This window comes from Hyperoodon ampullatus (assembly GCF_949752795.1).
Source record: "Hyperoodon ampullatus genome assembly, chromosome: 4".
NCBI classification, from domain to species: Eukaryota; Metazoa; Chordata; class Mammalia; order Artiodactyla; family Ziphiidae; genus Hyperoodon; species Hyperoodon ampullatus.
In genome coordinates this window covers 133555725-133568066 of record NC_136917.1, presented here as the reverse complement: position 1 = coordinate 133568066, position 12342 = coordinate 133555725, and the positions used below count along the sequence as shown (strand labels likewise).

The 12342-nt window shown below is 38.8% G+C and overlaps 1 protein-coding gene across 3 annotated transcripts in view; it reads right to left on the bottom strand.

Annotated features, from left to right (window-relative positions):
• CDC20B (cell division cycle 20B) overlaps positions 1 to 12342 on the bottom strand; it is a gene marked incomplete at both ends in the record, with an annotated part of 71761 nt that overhangs the window by 44366 nt on the left and 15053 nt on the right. For all 3 annotated transcript variants that reach the window (XM_079702897.1, XM_079702898.1, XM_079702899.1), the window contains one exon: positions 2436 to 2655. In XM_079702897.1, coding sequence (XP_079559023.1) covers positions 2436 to 2655 — 220 coding nt within the window. The remainder of the gene's footprint in view (positions 1 to 2435; positions 2656 to 12342) is intronic.

The window sequence follows — 12342 nt, the reverse complement described above, 5'->3', positions numbered from 1 at the left end:
CTCTGCAAACATCCCTTTTAGGATGGGAGGGTCTTCAGTGTTCACTCTTCTGGAACAAAAAGAAAGAAACCCCACCAGCAAAACACTGAGAAACCAATGTTTCTGATTAATATGCAGTATTAACTTAATAGAAAATGAAATATACTTTCTTGTAAAATTATTTTGACTGATAATCTCTTTTAGAATTCTGAATTTCTCATGCCATGCTTTATTTGAAAATAATTAATTCATTAAGGAACTATGAAGGAAAAGGGAGCCGTTAATTTTAGCCAGAAATTCCTCTGATACAATTAGCATTAAAATCACCCTTCAATTAAAACATCTTTCAGAAGATAGCCATAAGAATGACCTTTCTTACAACCCTTTATCTCCTACTGTTTCAATCAGCTATTTTCTGTGTTGATACTTACTATTACAGGAAAATTTCATTGGCTTAAAAATGATTTGAGGTCTTTCTCACCTCTGAGATGGCCCACATTCTGTCTGTGGAGTGTGTTTCTCTCTAAATAAATCCACTTCTTACCTATCAAAAAAAAAAATGATTTGAGCTCCCTTTCCATCTGCAGGACTATGGTGCTTCACTGTGTCTAATGCCATTGAGAAAAGAGTGGCAGTAAGTTACCATTTGTCTTAAACATACTGATAAGACAATGAATTACATTGCCTAGGATTTTTAAAAGGAAGAACAGAAATTAAATCCCTAAGTGTCAAGTTTTGCTTCTGAAGTATGGGAATAAAAAAGGTTGTGCTCCTATTGGTGGGAATGTAAATTCATGCAGTCACTATGGAAAACGGTATGGAGGTTCCTCAGAAAAGTAAAAATAGAACGATCAGCAATGATCCAGCAATTCCACTTCTGGGCATTTATCCAAAGGAAATGAAAATAGGATCTTGAAGAGATATCCACAGTAGCCAAGATATGGAAACAACCTAAGTGTTCATCAACAGATGGACAAAGAAGATGGGGTACATAAACATACAATGAAATATTATTCAGCCATGAGAAAGAAGGAAATCCTGCCATTTTCAACAACATGGATAGACCCTGAAGGCATTATGCTAAGTGAAATAAGTCAGACAGAGAAAGACAAATACTGTATGATCTCACTTATACCTGGAGTCTAAAAAAGCTGTACTCAGAGAAAGAGAGAGTAGAATGGTGGTTGCCAGGGGCTAGGGGATGGGGAAAATGGGGAGGTGTCAGTCAAAGGGCACAAATTTCCCATTAGAAAATGAATAAACTCTGGGGATCTAATGTATAACATGATGATTATTGTTAACAATACTGTATTATATACTTGAAAACTGCTAAGAGAATAGATCTTAAATGTTCTCACCACAAAAAATGGTAATTATGTGACGTGATGGCAATGTTAACTAACTCTATTGTGGTAATCATTTTGCAATACATAAGTGCATTGTGTCATCATGTCATACACCTTAAACCCACACAGTATTATATGTCAATTATTTCTCAACTGGGACTTCCCTGGTGGTCCAGTGGGTAAGACTCCACACTTCCAATGCAGGGGGCCTGGGTTTGATCCCTGGTCCGGGAACTAGATCCTGCATGCATGGCACAACTAAGAGTCCACATGCCACACCCATACCACAACAAAGACCCAGCACAGCCAAAATAAATAAATCTCAATAAAGCTGGGAAAAAAATTTTTAAAGTTGTGCTAATATGAGACATATTTTAGAAGGAGAGCTTGTGTTTCAAAGCTTTGACAGGTTAATCCTGGATCCCTGCCCACCAGATCACAGCTTTGGTGCCCATTCCCCATCTCTGTCCCAGGCAGGCATTAGACTGTCCCACTCTCATCTTTCCTTCTCTTTGCTTCCCTCTTCCCTCTTTCCCTCTCTTCTTGTTTCCCTCCACTCCCCTCATCTCTTCTCTTCTTTCTTCTTCTTATTCCTCCTCTCTCTCTCTGCCTCCTCTCTACTCTCCATCTCTCTCATCTTCCTTACTTTTCTTTCTCTTCCACTCATCCTCTCCTGTTTTCATCTTTTTCTTCTCCTATTTCATACCTAATTATTTCATTACTAATACATCTTTTTCCTGACTGTTGTAGACAAGGAATCTTACCAAAGTCATCAAAAACTCTATATTTTACAAAACATAAGAGAAACATATTTGTGTGTATACATATGTATGTATACATATATTTATACATACTTAAAATATTTACAAAAGCAATAATCTACCAATGCAAATCTCAGAGACACATTTAACATACAACATACTTTCTTCTGGTTTTGTTTCAGGCCTCCCCTTCCCCCTGCCCCTGGAAATTTCATATTCAAAGGGAGAAAAAGAGAAAAGCAGTTGACTAAATGTGACATCAGATATTTCTGTAAGACAAAGATTCTCTCAGGAATACATCTTTTTTTTAAGATTTCAAAACTGGCCTGTGGCATTTTTATTACCTCACCTGGAATCAAGGTCTCTTTCTCAGGAGTTATCTTCAGCACAGTTTCTGGGAGGTCAGCTGTTGAATGCTCTTCCCCAAAGGAATGGGCTGCCACATCCCTGGTTTGGCTTTGCCGCCATCTTGTGGTAATTGGGCTACTGGCAACAGGAACTTCAGCCGATAGCCTCTTCGCAAAGTTGCTCTTGAAGTTAGAGTATGTTGGATTAACTGCATCAAATACCTATTTAACAACAAAAAGAGACATGATTTATAGTAGCCTCAATGATACAAAAGTTAAAATTCCTTAAAAGAGAATTATAAACAACTCACCTAGTACATGTTATATATGTATGTATAATATATATATATACCACACTTAGAGCCTCTGCTCAAGGGTCTGAAGACATACCAAAGCAGTTTCAGGAGTAATTATGTTTATGCTTATTACTATTACATACAAATATAAAATATGAAGTTGAATAACACTATATACTGATCATATAAGGTGTTAATATAAAATCATAAAATTTCATAAAAGCATAAAATATCATAAAGTCTGGAAATAAATAGCAATTTTCTAGTCCAATCCCATTTTTCAGATGGGAAAACTGAGGCCTAACTGCTCAACTTCTGTCCATCCCCTCTGAGAAACACTAAGAGTTTGGTACTTACAGATCCTTTAGTGGTGAGCCATGCCATGTAGTTATGTGAAATTAAAATGCAAATGACAAACTGAAAATGATTTATTTTTTAACAAAATGACAGGCATGTTAGGTTAATATCTTTGTATAAAGGGCTCTTACAGAAATCTAGACAAGTTTATCATCCCAAGAGAAAAGTGAGCATGGGACATAAAAAGACAATTCATAAAAGAGATATATAAATGCCCCAAATATATTCAAGCTCATTAATAATCAAAAATGCAAATTTAAAACAATAATGAGATGTTAGCAATGATTTTTTAAATGACAATTCCCAATGTTGAAGGTTCTAGAAACAAACACTAGCATACAGTTCTGGTGGAATGTCAATTAGTATCTGGAAAGGACAATTTGGCAATGTGTGTCAAAAGCCCTCAAATAGGTGCCTAACCTGTACTGACCCAGCAATGTCACCTCTAAGAATTTAAGGAAGAAATCAAAGATTCCAGCATCTATTGATTGCTTACCACGTACAAACCCATATGTTAATGGCTTTATGCACATTCATATTTAATCCTCTGAAACACTTGGTGAAACAGGTCTCTTATTTATTCCCATTGTACCAATGAAGAAACTGAGATTTAGAAGTTAAGTGAATTGCCTAAGACCACACTAGGAGTAAGTGGAGATGCTATACCCTAAACTCATCTGTCTGACTCCACAGTCCATGCTTTCAACTGAGAACGTGAGGGTGTGTACTGCAGTATATATGTAAGGGCAAAAAGATGAGAGGGACGCAGTGTTTACCAGTGGAGAATTGACTAGGTAAACTATGTGGCATCCATAAAAGGGAATACTCTGCAGCCATTAGAAATTAGGGAAATGAAATCAAAACCACAATGAAGCACCACTTCATACCCACTAAGATGGCTATAGTCAATCAGTCGACCTATCTATAACAACTATTGGTGAGGATGTGGAGAAATTAGAACCTCTGTACATTGCTTATGAGAATGCAAAATGGTGCAGCTGCTGTGGAAAAAGTATGGCAGCTCCTCAAAAATTTAAACCTCGAATTACCATATGACCAGCAATTCAACTCTTAGGTATATACCCCAAAGAAATGAAAACAGGTACTCAACTACAGGTACACAGATGTTCACAGCAGCATTATTTATAATAGCCAGAGGTGGAAATGGATAAACAAATTGAGGGGGGAATATATGTGTGCAATGGAGTATATATATGCCTGTATAACAATATGTATATGAATATTACTCAGCTATAAAAAGGAATGAAGTACTAATAAAATGCTATAATGTGGATAAACCTTGAAAATATTATGAAAAGTGAAAGAAGCAGACACAAAAAAGTCACATATTGTATGATTCCATGTATATGAAATATCCAGAATAGGTAACTCCATAGAGACAGAAGACAGATCAGTAGTTTCCATGGATTGGGGGAAGGAGGAAATGGGGAGAAACTGCCTAATGGGTATGGAGTCTTCTTTTTTTTGAGTCTTCTTTTGGGATGATGAAAATATTTTGGAATGAGATAGAGGTGGTGGTTGTACAACACTGTGAATGTACTAAAGGCCATTGAATTTTTCGCTTGAAAATGTTTAATTTTATGTTTAATTTCATTTTTTTAAATTTTTATGATTTCACCTCAATTTAAAAATCTTTAAAAATAGGATTAAATTCAATAAAACACAAAAATGCTTATACTATACTACCAAGTGAAAAATGGACACCATAAAAGAGTATTCCAATATGGTCCTACTTCCTATCTATAAATGAAAGATAGGAAGGAAATATGCCAGAACATTAAGGCAGTGAGTATCGGTTTTGTTTCGGTTTTTTAGTAAGTGTGGGTAAGGTGATCACCCGGTCGCCTGCAGCCACTCCAGCTGGTGGGTGGAGATCTCTCCCCTACTGCTGCTCTGTTTTCCTCCAGAAACTGCACCAAAAAGGGCACCTTCCCCAGAAAAAGAGAAGTCAGGAGCCCGAGGCCTTTGCTGTTGTGAACAGTGTTGTTTGGGGTCAATTTTTTTGCCTTTCGATTGTTCTACCCTTGTTCTTGTTTTTGAGTAGGAACAGAAAAGCTGAAAAGCAGGAAAGATAGAGCCCTGGAAACGTAAATCTGGCGTCTCATCCTCAGAAGCCCAGACAAGGGAGCAGCAGGGAAGGAGCTAGCAGAAGCGGGCCTGGAGGGAGAAATGTGGCCCACTCAGACTTTCATCTCCTACTTCTTGGTTTCTCTCAGACAAGGAAACCACAGATCCAGCTCAAAGACTGGAGAGACTCAGCCCCAGTCAGAAGGAGACTGGGCGGTGGGAATCTCTCTCTGATCGGAGTGCTCGTGTTTCAGCAAGAAAGATAGTCAGAGGGGTACGTTGTCCCATGTTTTAACAGAAGTTATAAATTGAGATTTTTCTTATCAATTTCCCTACTTTTCAAAGTTTTTAAGTGATTCAAAAATTTTAAAACGTGTGGGATTAAGTAAAGCATGTCTGTGGGCCCCATTCAGGCTGTGGGCTAGGCTAGGTCTGCAATCTCTGCAAACACCAGCGAAGCAGCCCTCACCCTTCTAGGCAGCAAGAAAGGGAACAGCCACCATATTTGAAGATATAGTTAACTTGCAACAAACATGATACTCTTGATCAAGGTTTTCCTGGAGTCCCAAATTTAAACATACATTTAAAAACAAAATAATCCTGAGTTTAAAAGAGGGAAAATAAAGAATAATTTGATATGTCAGCTAAGAAAAATGATTAAGAAATTTCACACTGAACTGACAATGAGCCATGTTTCTCTGGCTTGTCCACTGTCACTCTCTCCATACGGTTTCCCCACCTGGGATGCTCTTCAGCAGTTCTCTAGCCCACCCTCATGGCTGGGGTCAGCCACCAACTCCTTCAGGAAAGTGTCTCTGACATTCCTTTCCTCCCCATTCTAAACTGGGTTGGGCAGCCTGTGGTGGGCTATATAATTGTGATGGTTAAAATTATGCATCAACTTGATTGAGGTAAGAGATGCCCAGATAGCTCGTAAAATGTAATTTCTGGATGTGTCTGTGAGGGTGTTTCTGGAAGCATTTGATTCAGTAGACTGAGTAAAGAGATCCACCTTCACAAATATGGGTGGGCATCATCCAAACCACCAGGGTCCCAAATGGAACAAAAAGGCAAAGGAAGGGCAAATTCTCTCCCTTTGTGAACTGAGACATCCATCTTTTCCTGGCCTCAGACATCAGAGCTCCTGGTCCACAGATCTTCAGACTCCTTAACTTACAACAGCAGTCTGCCAGTTCTCGGGCCTTTGGACTTGGACTGAATCATACCACCAGCTTTCCTGGTTCTCCGGCTTGCAAATGGCAGGGTTGTGTGATTTAGCTTCCATAACCTCATGAGCCTCTTATCTATATCTATATCTATACCTATAACTATATCTCTGTCTATATCTATATATCCTATTCATTCTGTTTCTCTAGAGAATCCTAATACAATAATGGCCCCGTAAGATATCCATATCCTAATCCCTAGAACCTATGAATGTTACCTACTATGGCAAAGGGGTTTCACAGATGTGTTTAAGTTAAGGATCTTGAGATGGGGAGGACATCTTGGATTATCTGGGTAACCCCTAAATGAAATAACATGTCCTTCTAGAAGGAGGCAGAGGGAGATTTGACTACACACAGAGGAGGAGAAGGAAATGTGACCACAGAGACAGAGACTGGGGTAATGCACAACCAAGAAATGCTGGTTCACCAGAAACAGGAAAAGGCAAGGAATGGCTTCTCCCCTAAAGCCTCCCCTGCTGATTCCTTGCCTTATGCCAGGGAAACTGATTTTGGACCTCTAGCCTCCATAACTGTAAGAGAATAAACGTATGTTGTTTTAAGCCTCCAAATTTGTGGTAATTTGTTACATCAGTCATTGGAAACTAATACACAGCACTCCTGTGCTTCTATAGCTCACTATGTGTGCTTCCAATAGAGCCTGGTCACATTTTATTAATAATAACAGCATTTATCAAGCACTCAATAAGTGCTAAGCACTGAGATAAATGTATTAGAGGGTTTTTATTTAAACTTCGTCACAACCCTATGAGATAGGTACAATTATATCCCCCATTCTCCAGAGTCGGAAAGTGAAGGTTAATAGGTTTGAACAAGGATAACTTGAGAAAAGATATAGCGCTGATAAGTAGCGGATCCAGGATTCAGACCACTGCACACAATTGTACACAACATTGCCTTTATGAATGGCAGCCCCTGGAGCATGCAGTGCACAACCTCAAAACCAACCAGGGTAACCCAAGGTTTAAACTCACAAAGTGATTCAGTCCCTGTGCTTTTAGCACCTCTGCTCATGCTGTAGTCTTAATGTTTGTGTCCCTCCTCCCCCCACAAAAAAAATCATGTTGAAATCCTAATCCTTAAAGGTAATGGTGTGAGTAGGTGGGGCCTTTGGGAAGTGATTGGGTCATGAGGGCAGAGCCCTAATGAATGGGATTAGTGCCCTTATAAAAAAGGCCCCACAGAGTTCTCAAGCCCCTTCTATCATGTGAGGGTACAATAAGAAGTCTGCAGCCCAGAAGACAGCCTTCAACCGACCATGCTGGGACCCTGACCTCAGACTTCTAGCCTCCAGAACTGTGAGAAATAAATTTCTGTTGTTTATAAGCTACCCAGTCTATGGTATTTTGTTACAGCAGCCCACAAAGACTAAGATGGCTTATATTCCACTTTTCTGATTATTTTTATGTCCTTCTACTATATTATCAATTCATTAAGACCAGAGACTTTGTATTTTCTCTTACTATCCTCAGATTATAAGACATTTAGGGCATCTAGGAGCTCATGAATAAATGAATGAATCTCTTCCCTCAGAGGCAATGAATCCTAAAAAGCCACAAGGGATTTAAGAAAGAATCCAGAGGCAAGGAGATAAGCTATTTTCTTTCTTTCTTTCCCATTAAGAAGAATGATTTTCAAATTGGACAGGATATCATAAACATTTCTGCAGAAACTGGAAAGTGAGATAAATTAAGCAATAGATATTCATCTGGGCAATTTAAATAAGTTCAAGTCTCTGGGACCGGATAAATGAAACCTCAGAACACTGATGACACTTCCAGAATGGATACTGATTAGTGATCTATGATGACAAGTGAGAAAATGCCCTCCCCCCCACCCCAAATTTAGATAGACAAGTGTTCTCCATGGTTTTCCAATAGGAAGAACAAGTAACTAGAAATAAGTAGCTTGTCGCCAGTGACCGGGATCACACGAGTCTTACTGGATCCATGTTGGCCTGAATGAATCTGCCTGTGATGTACAGAAGGGGTTTTGTCCCTGGCCTAATGCTGTTCAGTTTGTTATCAGTAGTTTGAATGGAAATTTATTTATCAAAATGCTTTTTCCTAAGGTGAGAAGAGAGTTAAAATATTAAAGGACAGAGTAGGATTCAGAATAAAGTCTGGGACAAAGACCAAAATCAGCAAAATTCAATTCAATAAGAGTATGTGAAAATTTTTCCCATTTAGATTTTTTCACAGCACAGGCCTAACATGGGAAAGAACTGATAAGAAGTGAAAATGATGGGCAGTATTAGACAACCACATCCAGAATATGAGTCAACAGTATAATGCAATTACTTTTTTTTAAAGTAGTACAATTTTAGGCCTTGTTAAGAGAAAAACAGTGTCCAGAAGAAAAGCAAGCAAAATCTGATTATCTCTGCACCGGTCAAAACTCATCTGGAGAACCGTGGCCAGTCTCAGAACTGTTCTTTTGGAAGGAGATGGACAAGCCAGGATTCAAAACTTGATTTTATTTGGAGGAAAGAGACTGCAGTGATAGGAGGGCAGGGAACACACATTAAATAGCCACACATGAATGGAGTGAGGGCACCTGGGGTATCTAGTCCAGAGGAAAGGAGACCCAAAAGGAACTGTCCTCTTTAAAGAGAAGCAATTTATGACAAAAAAGCAAAACTTATTTTGTGTTTCTCCCTATGACAAAACTAGGACCAATGCATGGGAAGAGGCAAGTCTGTATTCAACACAAAGAACGTTCAAAGAGTTAGAACGCAATTGTTCATAACATTTTGAATATATTGTTCTCAGTCAGCCCCTCCACTAAGGACATATGGTCTGTAATGGCACAGATGAACATTTTTTAATAGTTATGTATTTTAACGTGCATTTTTTAATGTTTAAAATTTTTCAATGTTGATAGAAAATTTTCCCTTATAAAAATTAATTTGAGTAAAATAAATGATTCAATTTGGACAAAAAAGTTAAGTAACCAACAAATTGTATGCAGACAGGGCAAATCACTGAGGCAGTATGCAAATAACTACAGCTTAGGAAACACTGCTGTAGGTTGTGGTATTTCATCTTCAATGTTTTTAAACTTTTGTTCCAGGATCTATCTCCTGCTGAGGAAATGCCTGTCGCATAGTTTTAAATGACTCAAGTATTTATTAATAGAGAGGAAGAGGGAGATAAGGAAAATAAGACAAAGAAGGGAAAAGGGATGAATGACTTGATACTCCAAGCACATCAGTGTGCCTTGTTTACCTTTAGAGTTCACATCATATTGACACTAAATCGGGAGGAATTCAGGGCACCGGGGCCAAAAAATAAATAGAAAGGAACCTAGAGAGGTTAAAAATAAGGTCAGGAAGTAACAAAATGAAACAACTGGGAAAACAGAAACAAATATATATCTAGTGATAAATAATCTGACACACAAATATTCAGTGGGTGGGAAAAACCTAGACATTCCAAGGAAAGACATGCTGGTGATGCCAGGGTCTTTCTAGAACCTAATGGCAGAGACAAAAGTAACAGAGATGGTCCTTAGCTCTCAGGCATATCCCCCCCAACCGCTCTTCCTCAGCCTCTGAATGTCTGCCCTTCCCACCTGCCCCACCACCAGCAGCCCAACACAGCAGCATTCTGTCCACAGGACATTTTGAAATCAGGGTCTAAATATTATTTAAAATTGATCGTGAAGACCAAAATATTTACCGTCTCATTTTTTAACTTCCAATGCCCCCTCATCCTAGGGAGCAATACAACCCAAGCAAAAACAATCAAGGTCAGATATCCTTTATTCTGCATTACCAACACCTGCCACTGGGGGCTCCAGAGTGTCTTTAGCATCTACCCCTTCCTTTCTATCTCCCTCCTCAAGGTTGCCTTCGTTAAGACACTATCATCTCTCAGCTTGACTTGTTGCTCTGCAGGCTCTGACCCCTTCCACATAACTTCAGTACACGTGGCCAAGGTTTTGGTTGTTGTTCTCCATTCCCTTCCCTCTTCAGACCCTTACAGTGATTTCTTATAAAACTAAATGTCGGGACTTCCCTGGCGGTCCAGTGGTTAAGACTTCACCTTCCAGTGCAGGGGGTGCGGGTTCCATCCCTGGTGGGGGAGCTAAGATCCCACATGCCTTGCAAACAAAAAAACCAAAACATAAAACAGAAGCAGTATTGTAACAAATGCAAAAAGACTTTTAAAAAACAATGTACCACATTAAAAAAAAATCTTTTAGGGCCTCCCTGGTGGCGCAGTGGTTGAGAGTCCGCCTGCCGATGCAGGGGATACGGGTTCGTGCCCCGGTCTGGGAGGATCCCATATGCCGCGGAGCGGCTGGGCCCGTGAGCCATGGCTGCTGAGCCTGCGCGTCCGGAGCCTGTGCTCCGCAACGGGAGAGGCCACAACAGTGAGAGGCCCGCATACCACAAAAAAAAAAAAAAAAAAAAAAAAAAAAAAAAAATCTTTTAAAAAAAATCTAAATATCTAGTGATGAATAAAACCCCTTCACCAGAGTACTACAGCAATCTCACATATCACATTTTCTTCTAAGTAAACATATTTTGTTTATTACAGAGAAATAGTTTAATGTCATTAAAATAATTTTGGTTATGAATTTGGAAGTCCTAAACTCTAGTCTTGGTTGTCCCACTTACTTGTTCTGTGATCCTGGGTGAGTTATTAACTTCTTCATATTTCAAAGAATTGTTACATAATGTCTGTAAAGAGCTTTATACTACACTTGATCCTCTGTAATATAAAATATGCATATTTATATATTAAATATTTAAAATAGCTTTCTACAAACATGTTATTTATTTAGAATCATGGGTAGTACAAAGCTCTTACCAACATGTCATTTCTTTAGCACTTGGTTATTTGCTGCCCTTGCTTCATGTGTGTTTTATCTCCAAACTTGATTTCATACTTGTGTGAGGCTGCTTCCATCACTTACGCTTTATTGTATCTTCTGCAGTGCCTTAGTTGGTTGACTGAGTCCACTGCTTTATCCCATTTTTGACCCAGTAGCTTCCCTTAACCTTGACCTTCAACCTCATCAATGTCTTCCCCGCCTTTAGGAAGCCTTCCTAGAGCTTCTGAAAGAGAACTGGTGGGTTTTCTAACATATGATCCCCTAAGCAGAGAAATTTGCAATGTGGATTTATTTATAATCTGAGGATGGTCTTAGTATAGACAGAACATGTAAGCAATGATAACGATCCCCAGAAAGCTGAGAGATATGAAATCAAATATATACAGAGAAAGACTCCAGCAAGGTCCAAAATCTATCTGTGGTCATCACTGTCTAGGGTGGGTGTTCTCCAGACTACTCTCTTAAATGTTTGGTTAATGGGCCTGTATGGATATTTAGATATCATAGATATATATATATATACACATATGTTTATATTTATATCTCATGCTCCTAAGCCTTAAGAATTATAAAATTAACAAACTGGCTCTGATCTGATTTTGTCCTTGACAAGAGACTTACTTAAGCTTTCCAAGTAGTTTTCATATAGAGTGAATTTTCTGGTCAAACGAACAGGAAACATCAGGTCTGCACAATTGTTTTATTTCTGGTTGTAAAAACTGGCATGCTGGCTTATACAGCAATCTCTTGTAAATTCATACAGCATAATACTGGCCTTCTCAAGTCCTTTCAGCTCTGGATCACTCAATGGGAGATTCTTAGAAAACAATGGACTAGAAGCTAGCGTAATGAGTTTATCAAAATAATATCACCCTATGGAGTCCTGCCTGGGAGATGGTCAGTCAGCATCCCTTCCAGAGTTATCCCTCTGTCTCCTCCCTCAAAGCACAGTTATAATGGAATGAGTTTACATGGTTCAAATTACAACAGGTTCTATGAATTAACTTTTAAAGCTATTTGCTTAAACAGCCTGCGGAGTTAAAGTAGCTAGTGTAGACACAGAGACATGAAACACATCT